General features: G+C 39.7%; 1 protein-coding gene across 1 annotated transcript; it reads right to left on the bottom strand.

Annotated features, from left to right (window-relative positions):
- Positions 1 to 604: 604 nt before the first annotated feature.
- On the bottom strand, positions 605 to 25,260 carry OSTF1 (osteoclast stimulating factor 1). The gene is made up of 10 exons (XM_040579169.1): positions 25,033 to 25,260; positions 15,097 to 15,143; positions 14,422 to 14,472; positions 14,275 to 14,338; positions 11,361 to 11,414; positions 10,825 to 10,932; positions 10,326 to 10,375; positions 10,132 to 10,210; positions 9,562 to 9,660; positions 605 to 7,895 (listed from the first exon to the last, which is right to left on the bottom strand). The coding sequence occupies exons 1-10, from the start codon at positions 25,064 to 25,066 to the stop codon at positions 7,837 to 7,839; spliced, it is 645 nt and encodes a 214-aa protein (XP_040435103.1). The 5' UTR covers positions 25,067 to 25,260; the 3' UTR covers positions 605 to 7,836.
- Between the last annotated feature and the right edge of the window lie 167 nt (positions 25,261 to 25,427).

The following is a 25,427-nucleotide window of genomic DNA, read 5'->3' as shown; positions in this document are numbered from 1 at the left end:
AGAAAAAAATAAAGAAGGAATCATGAATTAAACTGGAGCTTAAGTCCAACAGCTAAAAACTAGTGCAAATCCACTGCAAGGATGAGAATTTTACAGTAATTATTACTGTAAGCATTAATACTTAAACAGGGAAACCATCCCGAAGTCGAGCTGTCTGCATGTATATTTATCCATCCTTTCTCTTAAAAAAATGATGTTTTATGCTGATTCCAGTAATTTTATGCTGATTCCAGTAAATTTGGTCTAATCCCAGCTTCTGGATGTATTTCTATGATAGCCTATTTCAAGAGTCTTCTTCACTGCAGAACAGCTGAAAATAGCTGTTTCAGAAGAGTAGTAGAAACACAATTTACTTCACATCTAGACTTCTGGTTTGAGCTGGGAAGTCTTGTGATTGCTGATACATTTAGTTACACCTCCTGCTCTGCGTCCACTACAAGTTTGGTTCACAGGACTACTACTCAACTAGGCAAAAGAAGTATTTGCCCGTCTAGCGAAATGGAAGTAAACTACTGAAGGACTGGTTAACAGATTTTTGCAAAGTGCCACTATTTTTTCGTCAAAATCAAGAGGTTTTACTGCAATCACAGAGTAGACATTCATGTGAACTGAGACAATTATGTTTAATAAACTGCTCAATACAGGAACATTTTCCATGTGCCTTTATCAGAAAAAATCAATCCAAATGTTCTTCTACAAATCAGGCTTTGTTCTCTAGTAGGTAGATTTAACTCTCGTATTTACAGAAGAGAGTTACAAAAATTCAAAAAATTCATTCAGTTTATAATGAGCAAGTAGTATTTTTGTGCTATCTTATGCTGCATCTGTTAACCAAAAAACCAGACTGGGGACACTCTTTAGCTTCAATTTGCTTGACTGCAGGTGCAGCTGCATTTTGCAAAGTCCATCTGTGTTGTCACCTTGTCCAGACAGTAAATATGTTTGTACAACATAATGATTAGGATACAGTCAACACAGAAAACAGAACTGCATAGAGGATGTAATGAATGAAGTCTGCAGACTTCAAACTTCTGATATGGAAAGCAAAAGAATTCAGCTTTGCTCTTCAAACCCAAATAGGAGAACCACTTAACTCATTAGTTAAGTCCATTTGATAAGGTAATAGCAGTGATGCACTTGGGTCCACCAAGCTCCGCACGTGATCAATTTTCAACGCACAGTATGCAGGAAATCACTAGTTTACATAACCTTTTTTAAAATAAAATCAAAATGATTAATTTGAGCACAAATAGTAATGCATTAACATACAAGAGCCTAGGCCAAATAACATAAGTGGGAAGTACTTTAGAATCAGTCAGTGCCTAGCAGCTCTCACTGTGTAAAAAGCAGAATATTTCAACTTATGTCTCAAAGCATTGTTACAAGTATCTAAGAACACCAAATATGCAAAAAATATTTCTTATTTCTTTCATGCAAGACTGAAATTCCTCCTTTTGAATTAAGGCCCAAGTAAATGCCTCCTGGAAACCTGAGACTGAGTTCTGACAAACGATCATTTAATTTTAAGCAAGCCCCAAACCAAGCCATATATATATGCACACTTCAATTATACAAGGAGGTAACAGCCGTTTCAGGCTGCCTGTATGAACTTACATAAAAATAATGTTATTATGTTGGTGTGCAGGTACTTAAATATCTGGTCTTTCTAACATGTATGCAAAGAGATGCCATATTGCACTCTTAGCTTTTCACGTCTGAGAAGACACGTTAGTTTTCACTAACCATTAGGTCAACAAAAACATTAAGCCTTATAAAATCCATGTGCTAGTTTAGGGTTTTTTTTTTTCTTTTTTTCAACTTTAAGGGTACTTTAACCGTTGAAGGAAATCCGGTCACTAACGCAAGGGGAAGGCTACAGTGCACTTCAGTCAGTCATTCAGTTAATCCACTGGAAAAGTGTGACTAGCACAAGAATATCGCATTTCCTTTGATTTTAAGTACTCAACTAAAATGCAAAGAATAACTACCTAAGCTGCAGACAGCTGGTGTCACTAGGAAAACGGCAAAACCAGAGCTCAACTAATTAAGTGCTAACAGCCCTTAAAATGGTAAATGGTAAACTGGAGTTTCCCTAGCATGAGTATAACTGGAATCTGAAAGCTGTAAGAAAACTGCTGAAGCCATGTCTGGTGTAGCCTGACTTTGGGTAAAACTCAATGGAAATGACTCCTAGTTAAATACAAGCATCACCATATCCTTTCAACCTATTTTCTCCTGTGTAATAATGGCTTTTCACATCAAACTCACTTAACTGGAACAACCCTGTCACACTACTGAAGTAATTCAATCATTTTCAGCACTAGTTGAAGAAGCATATGTAAACTGTTCACCTTAAGAGATCTTCCTCCTGATGAGAAACTATTTGCTGTGGTTTGGCCTCTGCAGTAGCTCATGCTTTCGAATTATTGTCTGATTAGAGAGCACTCTTGCAGTCTTTCAGCAGAATAAAATTTGCAAGCATTCTGATTACTCAGTGACTTTTCACTGCAGTAACTCCATGTGGAAACCATTTTTTAGAAAAGTACTCACAGCCTTATAACTGAATCAGCCAATTTCTCTGATTAGATGGAGTTGTTAAAACCAAAGTAAATGCTAACTCAGGCCTTTCAGTTAAGCACAATGCCTGCTACTCAACCTGCCCCTCACACAACTTTTTCATTAACAGAATGTTTACTGCTCTTGCTTTCAGTATAACTTCACTTAGTCCAAACACATTTTTTGTTTCTCTGTTCCTCTTCTGTTTTAAACTCTTAGCTAGGCAGCAGGATGTCAGATCTCCGTGGGACTTTCTAGCAAAATAGTTCGAACAGAAATCTTAGGGAAGAAACAGATAAATTAGCTTTTGCAGAGAAGTAAAAATTGATAGACTGAGAAGAGAATGTACTACTCTTTCATGAATTTCAGATTTTATTAAATGTGCCACAATTCTACCTACATTAGGGAAATTATACAAGAAGATAAAATTAAAACCTTCAATTAAAAAAGCTTGAGGTAAATTACTAACACTCTGCAACTACTTGTGTTACGGAAGACTGCTGAACAGGAAAGACACATTAAAACTGGATGTAAATTTTGAGGATTTAGTTCTAACTTTATGTTGAACACCTCCAAAGGGGGGCTGAAGATTAATTTCTGTATGTCCTTGTAGAGATTAAGTCAATTGGGAGATGTGACTGCAGTAAGGCTGTGAGCAAAATTATATATTAAGCAATACAAACCAAAGAAACAAAATTAGGTTTGTGCTGAGCTCAAAGACACAGGTCCTGCATTTTCTTGTATCTCTACTTGTTTCCAGAGATTTGCTTCAGACCTTCAGATCAGAAATATGATTATAATAAACTTTTAAATGTCCAATTTGCTTGTGGTACTTTATGTCTTCACACCTGCTTTATGTTGTCTCAGTAAAGTCCTTTAAGAGTCAGTCTTTGGAGAGAAATGGAAGATAAAATATGGATTTTCATGCTAAGAAATAGCATATATTCCAAATAATCCACCTCTATAAGGAAAAGCTCCCAAGCAATCATGGACAACAGATATAGGTCCTCTGATGTGTGCTTCAGAATTTCAATGAAAGCTGTCAAGGGAAAAGGGTAAATTATGGACCTTTTCCTGGCTGCATAAACTTAATACACGTGGAACAGCTGAGCACTGGTACTCTGCCAAGATCTGTGCTGTTCTATGTGCACTAAAAAATCCCATTTACTACTATTTTTGCAACAGGCTCCCTCCAGCCTCTGACCTCAGTTCCTCACAAGCACAGAAAGTGGCCCCTGCTTCTCTAACCGAGTGGGTGAACATTGCTGGATGACACTAATTTTCCCAGTGACATTGCACATGGCTCAGTAGAAGATTGTCTCACAGAAATCTCTTCCAGCAGAGTTCAATGGTGTGCTATAGATATGCTCTACAAAGCCCAAAGGCAGGCCACTAAATTTGGTAGAAGGATAAAGTAGTGATGCAGCTTCCTAGGAGAGGCTGCACACTGGACATATCTTCAGCATCAATTATCAGCTGGGAAACAGCAGACATCAGGTAAATGGGTAGCCAGTAGTTTTTTCCCCTGCCACAGGCAGACACTACCACCAGTCCAAATTCTGCCCCAGAACCTGTGATTTAAAGTTAGATTTTTCTGAACTGCTTTTGTACTACTGTCTTATTTTTAGCTCCTCTGCTTTTTTTTTATTAAGTAGCTTTAAGAAAAATCCAGCTGTTGCCTTCTCATTTCTTTAGCAGATTATACTTATTTTGTATCAAGTTGGTATAAGATTAATTTTTGAAGAATGCTATTTCGAGTTAATTTCTGCTTGTTTCTATCTCCTCATATCATCAAAGTACAGTATGACTAACGTTGTCTTGAAACACTTTGTAACTTCAGCTTACACCTGTTTCAAGAAGCAGCAGATTGCCTGTTGCTTTTTACTCTGCTCTGTTTCAATGGCTTCATTAGAAGGTGGCAACAAGTGAAAACAGATCTTTAATTCAGTGATGTATGTTGCATATGGAAACATCTGACTTTATTGCACATAACTGAAACGATCACAAGGTCAGGCTAACTTACTTCCAGCAATCTCTGGTTCTTGATATAAAACTCAAACATAAGAATGATGCTGTCTTCAAAAATTCAGATTCAGGGGGCAGAGAAGGCTCTAAGTTGGAGAGTGTGTTAGAAAATGGGCCACTGACTTCAAACACCTCTATGTGACCTTAATTGTTTCAAGCAAATTACATTTCAGGTGATGGGACATGTAAAAGCTGAATTCAGTAACATGGCTTTTTTCTCAGTAAAACAGCTTAATAACCTGAAGATTATCCACATGGACTGTTTAAGAACTGTATTAAAGACAGTTCAAGAAATGACCAATTTTTTCTTCTACAAAACAGACATTAGATTTGATTTTTGATGAAGCAGATAGAAAATGTACTGGTTTCATCTGAAAAAGCCTCAAATAAATCAGAATAATTTCCATCCCCTAACAGCACACCGCTTCCAACTGGAACACAGCTGATTTTCAATAGAAAGGCACACATGCTAATTCAACCAGAAGCACACAAGACAGAATATCCTTCAATATGCAGTTAGGAGACAACACGAGCTTGGCAACTTGCTGCTCTTCTTAAAATCTTATTTTTCTTACTGTTACAACCTGAACACAGCTGTCCTTGGAAAGTGTCTTAAATTTATCCACGAGCTTGTAGTGACACACACATTGGAGAAATGTAAGGGGAGTTAGAAGGTTTGCACAACTAGCAAGATACTGTGTCAACTTACTCCAGCTGTGATTCCTTCTAGCTGTAAGACTTTTGCTCTCTTTTTTGTTTTAAACCAAAATTTAACTGATAGAGTTAAGCAAAAATTAATTTATTGCCTGTAAATTTTCACAGTGAATTGTATTTCTCAAGATGAGTAGACAGCTGCATGAGAAAAAACAAAAGTTGGGGGTGGGGGGTAAAAAAGCAGTAATTTTGGTCCTAGAAACAAAACCCCCAAAGTTAGCACTAGCTAGCTGCCTTGCAATCTGCATGTGCCTCCTTCAGGACTTCACATGCAATCTTTGGGCCTAACTTGTGCTTCTGTCACCATTCTTCCCTTGCAGCACCTAGATCCATCTGCAGAAGAACACAGGGTCTTCCCACTGCAGCTAATTCCAGACATGAACGTAACAACAATTTTTAAATCAAATGCTGCAATCAACTTGCAGGATGTTGAAGTCATGGTGGTGGAAGACACCACATCAAGAGTTATGAATACAAACTCTGCCTCCAAAGCTTGGTAGAGAAAATGGTCACTGGGGATGACCAATTCTCTCCGTGTCCTGTGACACAAAGAATTTAACCTCATGATCTTCATTTCCGCAGGAAAAAGACTCAAGTAACAGATACATGAACCTTCTTGCCTCTCCAGCCCCTTATTACAGGTCCTTTTTTGCTTGCACTGTGAAATTCAAACATGTTAATCAACAGCATGCAGTATAGCATGTGGTAGAAGTCTGAGCTAGTAAAAATAGCTGGTTGATAAAATGTGAAGCAGGACAGTCTCTGTCTATTATGAGTCACGTTCAACAATTGTTCTAATGAAAGCCAGAGAGAAAAACTTGGTGGCTTTGGTTTTTATTTCTTCCCCTCTAGGATCTTAAAGTTCACAGAAAATAAAACATCACTGTTCAGTTGACCGCAGTATTTCACAAAGCTAAAACATTTGTTCTATAGTTTTAACACTTAAACAGTTTAGAATTTTATGTGCAGATGACTATTCGTGCAATGCCTCCATCTTACACATCTTACAGTTCTGGTCAATAGAACACTGCCTTCTTTCTTAAGTGCTTATTTAACAAGCTTTACCTGTATATAGTTCTTTCCAGGATAATAAAAATACAAAAAGCTGGTTCAGTAAGTGGGATGTCAGAGCACTCTGGACTTCTTTTAATGTCTAAAATACTTAGTGTGATTTTCATTTATCCCCAATATTTTGCAAGCTTTTCATTTATCCCCAGCCTTTCACAAGAGCTTTTCATTTATCCCCAATCTTTCACAAAGGCTTTTTTTTTTTTTCCTTTTTTTTTTTCCTTTTTTTTTTTTTTTTTTTTTTTTTAAAGTATCACACACTGCTGTCTTGGACTGAATCTGTTAAAGTTGCTAATAGGAAAGCTAGCCACAAAAATCGAAAATGAGATTGTACTGCAAATACTTGTAACATTTTCTCTGCCATCACAGTAAGGAAGTAACCCCTAACAGGGTGCAGTATTTGGCTGCAGCTATTTGAGCAATCAGAAGGAAGTAGTTATTTTCTTTAACTCTGCTGGGAAGCCTGAAAGTGGCTCAACTTGTTTTTTTAGTTCTTTTTAATTCACAGGAAGAAGCAATACATTTTTAGAATGTTTATTCAGCTTCAGATATCTCTCCCAAAGACACCTGTGGTATATTCAATATACATCTTCCCTCATTCCTTCAAACACACTTAAGCTTTGAGGTAATTTAGGACAAAACATAAGAACACTTTTAAAAAATAAAAGCAAGATACCAGTAAAAAAAAAATTAAGGCAGGATAAATAGAAAAATATTCTGTCTTCCTTTCACTGTGAATAGTTTCAGCAAAATGCACTTCAAAAAGCAAAATAATCAAGTCACTAAGTCCAAAATTAAGTGTACTTCTCCAGCAAACCTGACTTAAGCAAGCATTTCACCTGAGTTTACATTTCAGGGATTGGGCCCATAGCAATAAGGAAGATAAAGCATTCGGGGCAGATTGTCCCATGTCATTTTACCCCTTACTTAAAGGGGTACAGGAAGGAATGAAGGGGGAAAAAATTACAAAAAAAAAAGAAACAAACCCAAACCTTGTCTTGCTGGCTCCATGTGGGCAAAAGATGGTCACTCTCTACAGCAGCATCTCCATTCATGCCTCTCAGCCAGTACTGACCCTGCCAGTATTATCTTATCTGCACAAAGGGACCTATAATGGTGTCGCGCTGTCCCAGAAGGACCTTTCAGTTTGAGGAGCATACTACAGAGATGCAAAGCACTTGCTGCAAAGGCCTGAGATGGAATCTGTGAGTTTAGAAGATGGTCCTCTGCCCATTCAACGATAAGGGTATGCCACACTTCCTCTGTGAGATAATTCCAAAGGAACTCTGATTTAAAATGTGGCATCTTCTGGCACACGATTATTCCCTGGAAAGCATGATTTCATCCTCTCGTTTATACGCTATATTGGAAGACTGCAATACTCTAAGTAAGATGCTTTTACACTTGTAAGGATATTTTTAGGGAATGACAAGGCAACACAAGTTACAGTGTTTCAGGCTGAACGAAAAAAAGCTAATCGGAGTCTTCATCGTCAAGGTATTCCTCTGCATTACTTAATGTTCGGACTGAACCTGTAAAGAAACAAAGCTCACTCTTAATTCAGGATAAAATCAGGAAAAGCTGCACATTTGCAATGCTTGCAAATCAGCATCTGAGAAACTTGATTCCACTATCATTTATTGAGAAATGTTAGGGCTACACAAATGGGGCTGTAGGTCTAAGGTAGGACTAAACCAGTAATCACAACTCCTACAAATGAGATTTAGCCTCTTTGTGATCTTCAAGAGCCATCTTCTGGCTCCTTGGAACCTGTACACAACAGCTGGAACTCTTTAATTTTATTCTCTGTATGTATTACATTTAAATCGCAAAGGAAAGGATGGGTGAGTTGGTGGAAAAGCCTCTATGATTTTACTCTTGGAGACTATCTGGCTGTCATTCTCTGCTTAAAATCAAAACACGTTCCATCTATTCTTTCCCCTCCCTCTTTTCTCATCCACGTTTTTTCCTGAATGAATATTTCTTAGATCTACTTGTGAGCTTTTGCTTTTGAAGGGCAGTAAGCAGAAAACAGGAGTATTAAAGTAAAGTATATCCACCAGATATGCAGCAGTGCCTGGAGAACTACATCTACTTTTGGCACTGTACAAAGATAAACAGCATGGGTTTTTCTTGATAGATGACTATGTGCCCACAGACTTTCAAATATATGGGAACAGGAACATGGCTTACATATAACGTGTATCATATCGTACTACCGAGAGCCGGGAACCACAAGTACCTCATCAGTCATAGCTTGTAATAACATATTAAAATAAACTATTAAAAATATCAGATGCCGACATAATAGGACTGACACAATTCACAGAACTGACAACCATGATATCTTAGATTTCTCTAAGAAGAAAAATGAGTACATTTAGAACTGACCTGCTCAACTGCTTTGATAAAGGAAATAAAAAGGGGAAAAAATATTTTTTTTCTCTTTGAAGTAGGAGAAGCAGCAAAGAAAGAAAGGAAAGAAAAGAAATTGTATAGCCTTGTGCTCAAGGGGCTGTACTTAAAGGACAAATCCTATTTCTTCTATATAACAACTCTTTCCTTGTTCAGGAGCACAAACAACAGAATCTCTTTGCATTTTTCTGACAGGATTTTAATAACTTTCATTTCTTAGAATAATCTTCAGCAATCATGACATTTTAATTTCTTTATTTCTCTATTAAAGAGTCACTCAGAGTGACACAAGAATAAGAAATTAAAAGAAAATTAGCAGTAAGGAAATAAAAGAGGAGCATCTGTTGGTGATTGTTTGGCTTAGTTTGGAGGAACAGGCAGGCATAAGGGGGAGCATACCACATCATTACTCTTATGTCATGTTCCCTGTGGCACATTGCTTTTAAAGTGGTTTACATCCTTGCTTTCTTTCTGTCTCTCCACTCTGAAGGGTCTGTCTTCCATTTCCTTCCCTTCCCTTATTGTTTCCACATCTTCTGAACTCCTTTGCCTCTTGCTGACACAAGATGGCATTTTGTGTGGAGTCAGCAACACCAAATGTGATAAACCACAGGTCTCTATCATAGCTCTGCTGAATTAACCCTCCCAAGTGAACCCTTCCAAACCCAACTCTTAGCCCGCGTAGCTCCTGGCTGTTTTTTATGGCTATCAACATACAGATATTTGGGTCAAAATAGTGTCCTCTAAAAAAGAAAAGTGTCAGAATAAAAAAATCAGAAATACCTGCACTCTGTTTCTTCTTAAGCAGGGAAGCACAAGCTGCATTGGTTGCCATGTCTAAGGCCAGTTTCTTCTCATTGTTCTTCAGGTCTGTTCTTGCCCCTTTACAATATAAAATTTTCATCATGAATCACTGTCCCAGCTATGTCTTGAGCAACGGTACTACAATACAAGTTTGAGTAGCACAGGCAGAACAGTAATGGACTAGGGAATCTCAACTGTGGACTGCTCTGGAGCAGACTAAAAGCTATGGATGCTCTTCCACAAGCTACAGTTGGCTAGGGAACTCACTGGCTGCTCTCCCTTTCCGGGAAGCAGATGTCACTGCTGTTCTGGAGTTAAGTGCCTAATTTTGTCTGCAAAGCAGGATCAAATTTATCTTGAGCAGATGCGATGTCTGCTTTCCAAACGGCTGCCAGAATTTTCTGCAAGACTTACAAAATCAGGCAGGTAAGCTGGCTAAAGACTGTACCTGCATTATAGGAAAACACTTAAAAAATACAGATTATTTAATAAACATTCAGGAATCTAGTCTGCCACACAGATTGTTGAAACCTTGGTGAAGATCTTTACCCTTTGCCAGCAGCATCTCTACAATATCTGCATAACCTTTCCATGCAGCAGCATGCAAAGCTGTGTCTCCCAATTTGTTCTGTGGAGTCAGAGGGAAAAGCAACAGGATTAAAATATAGCAAAAAAACTTCCAGCTTGTACCAAGGACAAATAACATCATACCTCTACTGTAAGGGTCTGTTGGTTTAACCTACCTGTTGGTTTAACTCTAAGTTTGCCTGGGTAAAGAGAACATCCACTATATCTGCAGAAAACAGGGCAGGGGAGGAATAAACAGAATAAATTAAATGGAAACAAGACAGGCTTTTTTGCCTTCATAATATACATTTTGGCTAAGATTTAATGATAGAGCAATCCAATCAGCTAATGAAAATCTGTAACAGTCAGACTGCACTGAGCAAACAATCATTGGTCACAAACAAATGCTACTGCATAAAATACCCAAAATACTACTACACTTCTTTTTAGTCTATCCTTCTTCCCGCTCTGCTTCTAACAGGCTAATTAGAATGCCTGCTTCAACAGCAACAACAAAACATGCAGCATTTGATGTTTTCTAGCTTTCTAGCTCTTCTAGCTTTAACTTTGCTTTTAATCAAACTAGAAGGACATTTTAGAAATCCTGGCTTTATCAGTCTAACAAGCAAATCAAGAAAACCAGAGAACAGTCATTTCAAATTAATTCTCTGATACCTTTGTGGCCTCCATGGCATGCCCAGTACAGAGCAGTGTTTCCAGCTTTGTCTAAGCCATTGACCCCGACTCGATTATCCAAACACTCCCTCAACCAGCTTAGGTTGCCTGAAAGACAAATTCAGGTTTTATTATTTCTTTCTTTGAAGTTAACAGAACTAAAAAGTATCAGTCCTCCTATTAACTTATGAGGAGAAAAAGTGATTAGCAGCAACACTTAACAAATCATAAAACAATCAGTCCAAGTTATACCAAACATCTTTCCTTCAACTCCCAGCAGACCTTTGAATCCCCACGTAGTTAAATGCACAGTACTAAACTCTATTTCTGTGTATACAATCGCAGAGCAGCAATTCAACCAGGCTGTAAACCAGCTCAGCTTCTGAAACCTGCAAAACTTACGAGGTAACTTGTTCAAGATACCAGACAACCGAAATATACAAGACTTCTTCATTCCAAGTATGTCATTATTATTTTGGCAGAAAACAAACAAATCATCTAAAGGATTACACAGCTAAAACCCAAATCACACTTACCGCGTTTGGCAGCTTCATGCAGTGGGTTATCAATAGACTCAGCCTGCTCTGCCACTGAAATGAAACAGAGTAAATTCTAACTACTTCTGACACTGAACAGATATTTGACACCTATGTTGAAATAAAACTGATTTATTCCAGAATAACCAGTAATGCATATCTGATTCTAACGTGAAAGGGGATTTGTGAGTGATGGACTAGTTTCATGCACTTCAACTTCTTGTGTATGGGAAAGCAATTCAGAGAAAAGCTTGTGAAAATTTTCAAAGAACAGCATCAAACTGATCAGTGACTACAAGCCACTGGGAATCTGAAAATATTTCATCTTAGATGCTATTTCTTTTTCTACACTTCGAAGATGACTGAGCAGTGGCATGTAGCTAGGCTTTTAACCAACAGCTTGCCATCTGTAGTTATGAGTGAATTATCTCCAAGGGGTCTGTGAAGGGTAAGTTTAAAAAAAAATAAAATCACTGTCAGTAGCCTTCCTATCTGTTTTACAGAAGTGGTTGGTTTTGTTTTTTTTCATTTTCCCTGGAAAACCTGCAGGAGGTCTGCAAATCAAAACTGTTTAAACAAGGAATGTAATGATCAGCAGACTGAAGTTCAGGCTTCTGTAGACCTTTTCCTCATCCCACAGGCTTTAGGTTTTACTGAAGAGGAGCAGCAAACAGCTCCTGATCACTGTGCTGTTGCAACAGCAAAAAGCTGAACAGCACTGTGAAGCAGTTGCAGGTGGGAATGCGATCTAGCAGCTCTTTTTTAAAAACTTTTTTTTTAAGTGGAAAACCCTGTGACTCCTAAGGGTACAGGCAAATAGGACAGTGTACAATCTGAGATGAGTAGGCTCTCTAAGCCCCTGCACTATGGCTTGTTCCAGGAGGCAAGGAGAATGTGGAAGGGTGTCTTCAAATCAAACTGTTACTGCAATCAGATGCAATGCAGGTAAATGTAATGTATATCAGCTACCAGAAATGAAAGTCTCAAGACTGTTGTGGCCTATCTGGATCTTTTCTTACTTTGGTGTGTATTCCTCCCATAATGCTTGTAACTGAAAAATTTCACATGCTTATCTCTCTAGCTGTGAGTAAAATAAAATGCAAATGCTAGATTCTGAAAAATTTGTGCAAACAGTGAACAAAATTTTAAAATGCAAGAGAAGCCAGGCCCAGAGCAGCCAGCCATTACACAAGCAGAACATGCTAGTCACATTGAGTAGTGCTTGTGCACAGCACAAAGCATTAATACTAACAACACTGTCTCAAAAGCCTAAAATTAACTTTTTCTTTAACTCTTGTCAGAAGTTCAGCAGTATTTTTAATGCACATAACACTGATTCTCCTTCCAGCCCAGCAGATGGAGTGCAAGACCCCACCAGAGACAGCAGTTTCAAGTCTGTCTCCACCTTTTCCAAAGAGGTTGTAGAAGAGCACATGAGATCACAGTGTTTTAATGGTTAAGACTGAACCTAGGCAGTCCTAATGGTGGTAACCAGCAAAAGCAGGCCTTTGGGATTTTGTAGTTTGTCTACATGTTCCTGGTACTCTCCATTCTTAGGGTCCGCATAGGCTTCTGTCTTGCTTACACAAAGGCAATGTGGAAATGTGAAGGCAGAGACACCACCCCCCCAAACCCCACACCTGGCCTAAAACAGAAGTTAAACTGTTGCTTCAGATAACTTTTCAGTAAACCACTCTGGAAGCAACTTTTCCAAATTATCTCAATGGAAACACAACTTAATTAGGTGTTGGGTTTATTTTAAATATAACATACTTCAATGTTAAAAAGAAATGTGAGTGTAGGTAAGCACATGTAAAATATTCTCCTGGATATAACAGTGACTACCTCTGGCAGATGGCAAGAGCAGAATCAGCCTGGAACTTACAAAATGAAGTGAAATTTGGTGCCATGGTCTCAATAACTGCACCACAGGCTTCTATTCAATTATTTCTACTAACTACAAGTCAGGGCAGGGAACATGGCATTGCTACCATAATGTCTGCTATTGAAGAAGGGACATTAAGCAACCACAGTTACTAACATCCTAGCACTTTTGATGCAATCTGCCATGTGGCACTGCAACTCTGCCAACACTTCCTGGGAGGACTTGAAAGACATTATGCTGTGTCATCTGTACTCATGGCTTTTCAAAGTGACTATCTGAATCTGAAAAAGCAATGGCTATTCAGCCCAAACAGATATGGGTGCAGTCCCCAATGCTTTCTGTGGCTGAATATATCCATTACAAAGCAATAAATAACAAACAAAACAGCCCTATTTCTTAAGTGGGAGGGAAAAAAATAATCAAAGGAGGTCTACAGAACTGTTACAGTCCTTTTAGCTTCCTTTCCATATGCAGGTTTACTTAACAATTCCAGTAGTGATCATCTGTCTCTGTAAGATCCCATGCTGTGTCAGACTTCTTGATCTCAAAGCTACTAACGGCTCTGATTGTCTATCCTTAGGTGTACTTAAAGAAGGCATTATACAGACTGAAGGAATATAGCCAAGATACTTCTAATGAGAAGACCTTAAGAACTGCAGTATGTTCATTAAGAGTATCAAGAATACAAGCATACCAGTTTTGCATGCCACCTGTAAAACCATCCTTTAGATCCCAGTGTTCTTCCCCTCAAAACTGAGAACACTTATTGCTGTTAACTGCACAACTAGGAACACGAAAACTTGGCAAACTCAAGCTGTCTCTACGTTATAAAAACATAAGACAGCCTGTCCACACTGATGTCCACTAGTGACTGCTACTGCAGATGCCTTCTGAAAAAAATGTGGTAAGAGGACTGCTAAATGCCAATAGTGTGATCAGTTTCTGAAACTAAACGTATCAGTTATTTTTATTTGGCGATTTCCTTTGATTGTGAATGACCTTACCAAATGAAAATATTCTACACATTACCATAGTTGCTTGGAATTAGTCCAGTTCTCCCTTTGCAAGTTCCTTTCCACCAATTCGTATCACTCTGTACAGAAAAGGGAAAATATTTTAGAAGGGATATGCTGCATCTCAGAAGTATTCAGTCTGTATAGGATGTCTTAGACTCACCATGTCTGAGATGTAAATTATATCTCCTTCTTCGAAGTACAGCTCATCTGGCTTTAAAAAAAAAAATAAAAAGAAGAAGTAAAAAAATTTGAATACATGTACTTAGATATAACAAATACCTGGATAAAGCAGAGTCCGTTCAGCTCTTCCTTCAAAAGAACAATAACACAAATTCTCTAGCAACTACACAACAGCATGACAGTCTTTCATACCATAGTTTTACTTGCTGCCTACAGCTAACTTTACGGACCTGTGACCTTCCTGACAACTAAAGAAAAAGACTGGGGCCTTTCCAACAGACCACTGTGCAACAAAAGCAGTCAAGTGTATCTTGTGTACCTTTTTGGCTGGTCCCAGTTCATGAAATCTTAGTTCTTAATTTGTTGCCTTTGGAATATAAGAAAAAAATCACACAGATCGCTGATCTTAGATTGCACGTAGCCCATAGCAGAGAAGAAAACATACTGCTTTTAAGAAGAGCTGGACTTATGAAAGGAGAGGGCTAATTAATCAGGCAGTTTTAGTCACATTAAGAACCAATATCTATCTATAGGCTTCTTCATTGAAAACATAGTACAGTAAGTCTAATAGGCCAATCCTAGCTAGAACTGAAGAAATATTATAGACAAGATTAAAATGAAGCTTCTCAAAACCCTAAAATCTAGATGTACTTACCGTTCTGGGCTCAAATGTATACAGGGCCCGGAACACTTTAACCTGCCCTAAAAAAGAAAATACCAGTATTAATACCATGCCTTCTAAACACAGCATACACGTAACAGTCTTCAAATTTAAATAAATTCATTTCCTTAACGCTTAAATCTACTTGATGAACGAATTTGTTCTGTGCCTGGCAATGAAAATCAGGATGAGAAGACTCAACCCAGCAGCACAGATTCTGAAGGAAATGGGCCAACTCAACAGCTACATGTCAGCTGCCTCCTGTGCACACCTAACAGTCTTCATAGCTCACCATGCAAGTCAACTGAAGCGTTGCCATCAATTTCTGAGGCAAAGCGTGGTTTCAGTAATATGTACTTCCCCACACTCAGACATGTTGTATGTATTTTTATTAATATCAGATTTGTTAAATGATACAGAAATAAGGAAAGAATAAAGACAAAACAATGACCAATGTTTACAACATGTTCTCATACTTGCAGTTGTTCTAATTAGGAAAATAATGCAATGCCACAGAAATCATTGCATCAAGAAAAATGACAAATGGTCACCAAGTCCTATTTATGGAATGTACAACTAACATGTTCAGATGCTTAAAATAAGCTATAGCCTTTACAATTCCACTAAGTGGGCAATGTCGCTTTTAATAAGGCAGTTTTAAAGAGAGTGTCAGCAGCATCCAAGCCAAGAAAAGCTAACTTTAATACAGACAGGTACAAATTTAATTGCATACACTGCAAAAGAAGCATCCTTATAAACATTTTTTTGTAATTCAAAAAAGGTACATTTCAAGAACACCAAGCAGAAAGTATAAGATGAGTACAGGAAAAAAACCCATGTATCTTACATGACTTTATTAGCTGAACTGCTTAAGTGCACTGAACTCAATGGAGTAATACATTATGCAGACTGGTCTGTATTGTTTACTTTTAAATACCTTAACTACATAGCTGTATTTCAGGTTCTTACACTATACATGTTTAAAGTGTAACTTGTGATTGAAGCAGTATTCGGTCCATCAGGACAATGCATTACTTAGACAACAATTAGCCCAGGCTATTTTGTACCCTCAGAGAAAATGATGAACTTACTGCCAAAGGTTAGTACTGTAAAATAAAATGTTTTTACATAAAATCTTGTGTAGTATATTATATGGAGAGAACCGAATAATGAGAAAGTAGGTTTCCTTACGTCTCAAGAATAAGCCTTTGTGTTTCTGTAAAGAACCATGGCTAGAATTTTTTTTGCCTGTTTTTTGCTAGTAGTCTTCGCTACCTCAATATCTAAAAGCCTACACACAACACTGATGACTTTAGAAAGTTAACTTAAGGGCTTTAGAAATGTCAGTCTAAATGTATATATGATGACAGGCTTAAGAAGGATGGTACTCAATTCTATAAGCTGCCACTTTGCAGCATACTCCACAGTCCTGGGGTGGCTCTTTAATACGTTTTCAAATACCTCTGGATATTCCCTAGCAAGGGCCATGCCACAGCACGTGTTAAGCCCTTAAGTTAACTTTCTAGAGTCATCACTATTGTGTGTAGGCCTTTAGATAGTGGGGTAGCAAAGACTACTAGCAAAAAACAGGCAAAAAATATGAAGTGGTATTTACCAAGGCATAGTAACAACTAAGCAAAACATTTCCGTAGACCTCTGCCTCAGGCTTTTTGGGGCTCAGTATCTCTGAAAGTATAACACAAAATTAACCCCTATAAACTTTCTAGATTGCCAAATGCATGTAGACACTGTATATATGATTTTTCTTCCAATCTGTAACTGTATCCCATGCTTCTCCCAGATCTTATTTTTGAATAACACCATAGAATTTCAGTTTGGTTTACTGGTTCTCTCACACAGCAGCTGTTTCCCAGACATAAAAGGTCCAACACTTGTCAACCGTTTGCCTCAGACACTAAACAGCTGCACTGTGGCAACAGCTAAAAAGGATGAACCCTCTGTTCAGTTTGTTACCCATATAGAAATGATGAACAAGGACATTAGTCATGTGTTCTAGATCTAAAAGCTTCACAATGATATCTCTGAACAGCAACTGAGGAGAAGCCAAACAAAAAAACAAAAAACAAAAAACAACAAAAAAAGACAAATAAAAGAAAAAAGAACAAGACATGACAAAACAGAATGGGTGACACAGAATACTGTTCCTTCCTAGCTTTCTTACACAGATGACAGAAAAATGCAAGATAGAACTGCACACTGACAACTCTGGCGGCTTAAACCATCACCCACCAATTTTCGAGGTTTTATGTAAGTAAAAGGAGGAAATGGACAAAAAAGGGAAGAACAAGAAATATTAAAAGGGGAAATGAAAAGATGGCAGAAGACAGGGAAGAGCGAGACACATAGATTTCTGTGTGTCATATGTGTTTCCTGTAACAATGTACTGCATCTGTATCAACATGTTTTCTAAAGCTATCACACTTTAAGGGAGGACAAGAAGCATGGAAACACTGATGCTGATAAAAATATTCCTGACATGTTGTTTCAACAAAAGGCAATTCATAGTAGATGCTTGGGGTTTTTTGTTCGGGTTTTTTTATTATTTATTCTATGTAAGCACTTACTTCCCTAAATGTCAAGCTGTGGTGTTACACGCAGCACAACATATTCTAAAACATTTTCCTGATGAAACACAAAATACAGATTTGAATCTATAGAACCACAGGCCTGGCAGATGTTAGTTTTACAGTACCTTATACGGGAGTTAAACACTGGCACCAATCAAATATTTCTTGGTAAATGGACATTAAACCTGGTCACGTTCCTACACTTAAGACCTAAGAACAACAGGACTTTACCACTTGCAGTGGTAATTATTTGTGCCAAATTTTAATTAAAAAAAAAATAAATCAGTCTAGAAGATTTAAAATCAAAAAATGTGAGGATGGAAAGGGCACACTAAACTTAATTCCTGTTCAGCAAATACAGACAAACTGTATTTTACTAGATACATGTGATTACTTGAAGTACTTTTATCTAGCAAAGCCCATCCCTAGGCACACAGACAGACTTAATTGGCAGGCATCCTTTGGAATAAACAAAAAGTTAGAAAGTGCCTGTGGACCTCCTGTGCTCCCCCTTACAACCATCTCTCCACTATGAACCACGCTGCAGGTTTCATGTGGCATGGAGAACTAATCCATTAGCACTGATGCGAATATATCAAAGTTGACTGACTCCACCTCTCCACCATGTACCTCTAGAGAACAAAATAAAGACAATACAAAAGACACATGTACCTTTTTAAGATTTCAAGGCACCAGGTAAATATACACAGCTCTATTCTCAGCATTACATTACAAAGGCAGTACCCTTTATAAAAACAAAGGAAATGGAGGCACAGTGCAGTGTTGTGTCCCACAGTAAACCTTTTTCTAAGTGCAGGGAGAAATTTAAATGGTTCTTTTCAATCCCATACTTTTGCCAAAGGGCAGTTTTTTCCCTTGTCATAGAATTTGCATTAAACATGTGCAAAACAACTACCTGACAAATAAAAAACATAACTTATTACACATACCAAACATAAAAATATTCTCAGCATAGAACCCCCCCAAAGCCATAATTTGCCAAACCCTCCCCCAGCAACACAACAGGGTAAAGGAGTCAAACTAATAATTTTCTCTACTCAGCAACATAAAACAAATAGCTTTATCAGGTTGGACTGACCTCATGCCCTCAATTCCAAGCTATTTTTGATGACTTCTCCTATAAACTTCTGCTTTTATGAGGAAACAGGCTACTCAGATTTCTAATATGGACCTTCTGCCAGCTAAGTGCACAGAAGTGAAGAAACTGAAGCAAACAGTAACAACACTTAAAAACGCAGCTTCTGATATGTACTGAACTGAAACAAGATCACTACTCTGCTTTTTAATACAAATGAAAAAGACCTTTTCTCGAAAGACTAGAAGCTTTTTGTTTCCTCCTAGCATTTGAGGTTTATTTTTAATTAATTGCAGTATCATTAACAGAAGACTGTTTCCAAAGAAGTGCTGTTTTTGAAACAAGGAGATACTGTTTCTCTCAGTGATGCTTTCCCCCCCACTTCCTTTCTGTTTTTATCCCAGCTTCTCTCTATACTACCACAGACACTAGCAATAAAATCCCCTTTTGCTCAACTTCCCACCAAAGCATTCTCCGCTTTCCTGTTCTTTGCATTCATCTGTAACAGAAAGAAGAAAAAAAACCCCAAAACACCCAACCAAAATAAAAAAAAAGGCAAAAAGAAAAAATAAGGGGGGAAAAAAAAAGAAAAAATGAAAAAACAAGGGAGAAAAACAAAAAGGCCCATCCTTGCAAGGCATTACTTATTTAGGTATTTGAGTTAGGCTGAACTTCCAGCACCAAAGGGCAGGGAAAGCATTTTCATTAGCTGTCAATTTGTATTACTTCCTCAACCAAAAAAAAAAAAAAAAAAGAAAAAAAAAAGTACTTGGTGCAAAAGGCATTTCTTTTAGTTAAGAAAATAATCATGGTAGTAAGCCAGCACTGACAGCTACCAAGGCTTGCCCCCCAGTGGACTGATATGAGTCTTTTGTTAGCATTTCACACCCTGCTTCACCTGACATACACAATCAAATCTCACTGATACAAACAAGGTTCTATAAATTAGATATTGATCCTGATGTAGCATCTTTTCATTATCTGTATTTAGAGTGTGCAGCTCTGGACTACCATAAAAATCAGAGTAATTATCTTACTTTAGATAGACAGACTCACTGGGTGTCACAAAGCACTACCAGCGCCTGTCATATGAGAAAGGGATAATCTCTGCACTCTAGAAAACCAGAACTGGCCATGGTCATCTACACATAAATTAAAAAACTTAAGTCTAGTAGCTCCTGTAAGGGTTCAAGCTAACCCTGAACTGTCAACAGTCATCCTCCTCCTTGCTCACACAAGGCTTCACAGGAGTTGAGAATAAGGTACTCTCTCTAGCACCAACCTGACTGAAAACTGAATCCCCACCTGTAACAAATGGATGAAAAAGAGAAGATAATAATGAGATTTGGGATACAGGGAAGAAAAAGGACAGTTTGCATGTTCCATGGCCTATGCTGGTTTTAAAGTCTCCTCCCAGAACATGTGTAACTGGGAATATGAATTCTGGCAGACATTCAGATAAATTAATCTGAAGAAACTGAGAGGCATCCTCTGCCTGACCTCACAGAAAACATGGTGGCAAACAGAGTTCTTTGTTTTCTTCATGTTGGCTTAAGAACCTGCATAGTTTGAGGTTTTTTACACTACACAACCTGGCAGTGCACAGCAGCAATTTGAAGTCACAATCTTTTGGTCAAGTAACAATATCACAATAATTTGTGATATGCTTGAAGCTTGCTTTAGTAAGCAGAGGTGTTCACGTCACAATCTGCATGTCTCTTAGGAGATGTGCAGTTTTATTAGGAGGTTATTATGACCAGACGGAAACATTTTTTCTGGCTTCTCAGGAAACTGGAAATCAGGTGCTTTACACCCAGACCTTCAAGCAGGAATAAGAGTGGAAATATGTTTTACAGGACTGCAGCTTGCATTCTGGCATTCTGCTGACAGGACCTTGCACAGAGAGAAAAGGGTACAACACAGCACTTAAGCATTGCCACAACTGAGAAAAAAGTGGAGTCCTCACTGTTTGGAGAATCATCTTCCACCTCTAAGTAGTGTTTGTTAGAAAGGGGAAGTGAACACAGGGCATACCAATCAGAGGGGAGGAAGTGGGGAGGGTGTATTTAACAAACAAACATGTTGAAAAGAATGCAAAGGGTAGACTGGTGCCAGTGTAGATGACAAATGCGGGTAGCCCAGGAACAATCATGGACTGCTCTAGTCAGGATCTGGAGTGGAAGGAACAAATAGCATTTGTTTACAAAAAATAAGAATTAAGAATACTCTCACAGAAGATGTATGTGAACACAGTTTCACAAATGAATTTTCACTGGCACAGTTTGATTCTGATATCTTCTATTTCTTACTAATTTTGTATCTACAGATAGACAAGAATGCCTTCACTTGTAGGAAGCCTGTTTGTGGCCCCTGCAGCCTGCAGTAGAAACAGGGTTTGGAGTCAGAAATGAAAGTTTACAATTCATGTTGAAATCAGACTTGGAACTGTTTAATTGTTCTCTGATGTCTTTCTCCCCTTAGAGCTGATGACCAACAGCGTAACTCCCCAAGTTCACATGCTCACACCTCCTTAGCTAAGAGAAACCCAAACCACCAACACGCAAGCCAAATTTAAGCCTACTGCTAAGAGCTTAAGCATGTGACTCAACACAGGTCTTCCGCTCCTGTGAATGCTGTCACAGCTCCTACCTCACCTAAGAATTAAGGGGAACTGAACCTGACTGTGATTCAAACTAAATATTTTATGTTCAGAATCCTGTTTTTAACTGCGACAGCTGCTAGTGGCTGGCTGCAAAGTCAACAGACCTACTCTAAGGTAGTAAGAACTCCTTATGTTACATATGTTGTGCTCCCCCCTGCCTCCCTTCCTCTCAACTGCAGTAATTTCCAACTGTAATTTCACTGAGGCAAAGACTGGTCCTCCCCTATCAAATGTAAATGTTGTGTGGAATCCAGGCCAGGATCAACAAACCTTACTCTGTCTGGAGAATATGAAAGTAAGTAAGGTTTCTTTAAAATTTTAACATAACACTCTCATCTCCCCAAAAGCTGCTGCACACTTACATAAGGCTCTGATCAAAAACGTCTGATCAGATAGAGCACGCTGTTCAAGGATACAACTAGCAGAAGCCAACACAGCTTGTCAAGTTCAAAGGACTTAAACATTCTGTGTCAGATGTTAATCCTATTCACAAAGTTACTTAAAAGGTTTATTAATTCTGTAAATAATAATGCAGTTTGAGACATCAGTAGAATTTTTCAAAGATGGAGGGGAAACTCTACCTTTGCATAATGCTGACGGAACAGAAAGTTTCTGCTATTTCCAACTCCCACTCCACTCCTTTGTATCTTCAACAGCAAGTCTAAATACAAATTACAGCTAGAAAACAATAATACAGACTCCCAAGAGAAAAGCAAAGCTAGGCACTTGTTTATAACAAAAAAAAAAAAGCCTCAAAACACTAGAAATTAGAAGTCTTCTAAATCCTCTGAAAACAGTCATGACCCCTTACTCAAGGGCTAATCATAGACTCCAAAATACTAGCACAAGTGTTGATAAACACATCAGATGGTTTTCTAAAATATATTGATGTCAAAATGATCTCTCCGTAACTGAAATCCTAACGTGTGCACGTCACAGCATTAATAGAAGAGCCTTCTGACAGATAAAATGCTCTCATGTACAGAAGAAAACCACACTTAATGCTATAGCTAGTTTTTCTCCCTTCATACCTCCTTTTTTTCCCCACATTTTTAAAGCGCTGTCTAGCCATCTGACCCTAACATCCAACACCATTGTGATGATCACTAAACACTTTTTTAGAAAGGATGTTCACTAAATGTTTTCATATCCCTGCCACCTGTTATATCTCCTTCCATCTCTATCTTGCCTGCACTTTTTTCTTTCCTTGAACACTAAGGAAAAGTTTACGGGTTATACCCCAGTTTATAGACTGGATGCCTGGTAACAGTGAGGAAAAATTAACACAGCTTGATCAAATGCACGAAGATATTCCACCAACCACAGTCTAAAAGTCACCAAAAGAGACAGAACTATGCTCCTGTAGCAACAATTTTGCCACACGCAGTTCCTGTATTTATCTGTCCTTAATGAGCGCATTTTGATGTCTACAGTCCCGAGAGATTCAATGACAGCACCATAGGCATAACTGATACTATACCAGAACACAGCCGAACATACAACTACAGAAATATTTTAGGGTATGCTGGAAGACAATCTGTTCCTGAAAATGTCCTGGAAAAAATTGAATGCAACAGCCTCCCTAAGACTTTCTCTCTTCAAAAACTGGGGATTCAGCAAAATTAATCTTATTACCATTAATCAGCTCTAGCAGCCACTAGCAAGACAGTCTCATTCTCTTCCTCCTTCAGCCATATATTTCTACTAATTTCCTTCTGCTGTGTCAAGCACTCATGCACTAAAGCAGCAGAGCAAGTTCATCAGACATAAAACCAACCTAACACAAAAAGTCAGAGCACCAATCCAGCTTTTCATGTCACTAAATGGCAGGACGGGTGTAGGGAACCTGTCCCTTTGATGGCAGTCCACGTTTTATCAGATCAAGCATACCACAAAACTGCACCCCAGCAAAGCAGTGAAAGACACCTAGTATTAGACGTAACACATCTGAGTTAGTCTGATAGCTCCTGCAGGTTACATAGGGCCAAAGCCTTCAACTCCTTAAAAATCTTCCTGTTAAATTTAACTTATCTTTTTGCAAATCAGAAAATTGAGTTATCAACTTCACTGGAAAAATCTGCCCTTCTTACAAACATGGAAGCTGGTAAGACCAACACCACATGCTTTCAGAATCTCATTTCCTCAGTACTGGTTTTCAGTGAGAGTCCACGACAGCAATATTTCTATTACTGTCTTTTTCATTTCAACTAAGCTGTTTTGTAAGAGGCTTAGCAAACTTCAGGGCAGAGGAAATTCTTCCAGTGATGAAACTTTACATTTAAAAAGCTTTAACAGGTTTTCTTCTATTGGCAAGTTGAGACCAATAGTTTAAGTGGTCTAACTGGGTTGCACTTACTTGCCTTCAAATTAAAAACTTGTTCTATAAGCTGTCTAGTTAAGGTACTCAATTAGGTTATGCATATGCATGTTTCTAAAAAAACCCCAGTATTTCAAATACTATTTTAAGCGTAAAAAATACTGCAATTCAGATGTGTTTAGGGATCAGATAATCGTATTCTGGGAAAAACAAACTAGTCCTATCTATTTAATTACATTCACACTTAATTTATAACCTTCAAGTAAGAATTCAACCTTTCATGTTGGGAGATGATACATAAATGTGAAAGAGCAATTTCATTTTCTGTATCAATTCCTTGTTTAAAAAAACAACCAAGCCCTAAACAAATGTATGCTTACCTGAAAGCTGCCATTTCTACTCCAAGGTTTAAAACCTTGCCACTTTCAATGTTTATTCAACGTATTTTTAGGAAAATCTCTGATTTTTACTAGTTTTTTGAAACTAACTTTGCACTGAATTTATCTGAAAAGGGTGCAGGAGCATAAAATTATGCATCAGTAACTAGATGCACTAGAAGGGTTGTCGTGCACGCTCACACCAGAACGTCAAGGGATGGAGCATGGCTGCTGGGAGCGCCAAAAGCAGCAGGTGCCGCGGAAGAAGGATGTAGCACGGGACTATGCCCTAAAACCGCTGTTAGGTATCAGCGTATTGCCAGCCCATGAACCACTGGGCAACCCTCGGAGTATTTCAACGCCTGTTTCTTCACAGGTTAACAGGCTTCCTGCGCCCACCGGCCTGTGCGACCTTCCCCTCGGCAGCGGCCACCGGCCGGGCCCGCGCCGGGCCCCCGCGGGGGAAGGCCGGGGCCGGGGGCCCTACGCGCGCCGCGACAGCAGGGGTCCCGCCGGCTCTGCCCCGCGGCCGCTCTCGAACCTTCTCCCGAGCCCGAGCACGCGCGGGACCCCGCCCAGACACGACGCCTCCGCGCCGAGGGCCACTCCGCCACCCGCCCAGCGGGGCCGCGGTGCTCGGGCCGCGGAAGGGCACCCGCCGCCGCCGAGCAAGCGGTGCGGTGGTTAATGGCGGCGGGGCGGAGAAAGGAAAGGGTAGGCGGCCCTGCCCCGCTCCCCCCGGCTGGGCTCCCCGCTCTGACAGCCCGCGCCCGACCCCCGAACCGGCCACGTGTCAGCCGGCAGCGGGCTGCCCCGCGCCCCGCACCGACCGCGCGCGGCCGACGAGCGACCTGGGGGTGGCGGGTCGGGCTGCTGGGCCCCTCCCGTACCTGGCTTGGCCGGCTTAGGTGGCGGCTTAGACATGGCTGGGGCCGGCCCGGGCGTGGACGGGGAAGCGGCGGGACGGCGGCGGGACGGCGACGGGCTGCCTGCGAGCGGGCCGGCGATGCCGGGCGGGGCGGAGGGCGCAGGCACTCGCCGGGCTCCCAGGGGCGATGCGCGGCGGGCGGCTGCAGGCGGGCGGCCGGGCGGAGGAAGGAAGAGCGGCCGGGTGGGGCCGGCGTTACCGGCAGCGCCCCCTGGTGGCGGCCGCAGGCCCTTCGCCAGTCCCAGGCAGGACCCCTCTAATCCCCGCGCGCGCCGAGGCTCCGCCCTTCCCCCCGCCCCCCCCCCCGCGGCGGGAGCGGCGAGGGGCAGGCACGGCGCTGTGGAGCGGCGGCCCATG

This window comes from Falco naumanni, chromosome Z (assembly GCF_017639655.2).
Source record: "Falco naumanni isolate bFalNau1 chromosome Z, bFalNau1.pat, whole genome shotgun sequence".
NCBI lineage: Eukaryota > Metazoa > Chordata > Aves > Falconiformes > Falconidae > Falco > Falco naumanni.
Note: the sequence above shows the minus strand (reverse complement) of the source record. Positions and strands in the feature narration are given on the sequence as shown.

Coding starts and splice junctions, on each gene's coding strand:
- OSTF1 (XM_040579169.1), bottom strand. CDS start 25,066: ATGTCTAAGCCGCCACCTAAGCCGGCCAAGCCAG. Junction 15,144..25,032: donor ACCTAAGCCGGCCAAGCCAG/GTACGGGAGGGG, acceptor TTTCTTTTTTAG/GGCAGGTTAAAGTGTTCCGG. Junction 10,933..11,360: donor GCATGAAGCTGCCAAACGCG/GTAAGTGTGATT, acceptor TTTGTCTTTCAG/GCAACCTAAGCTGGTTGAGG.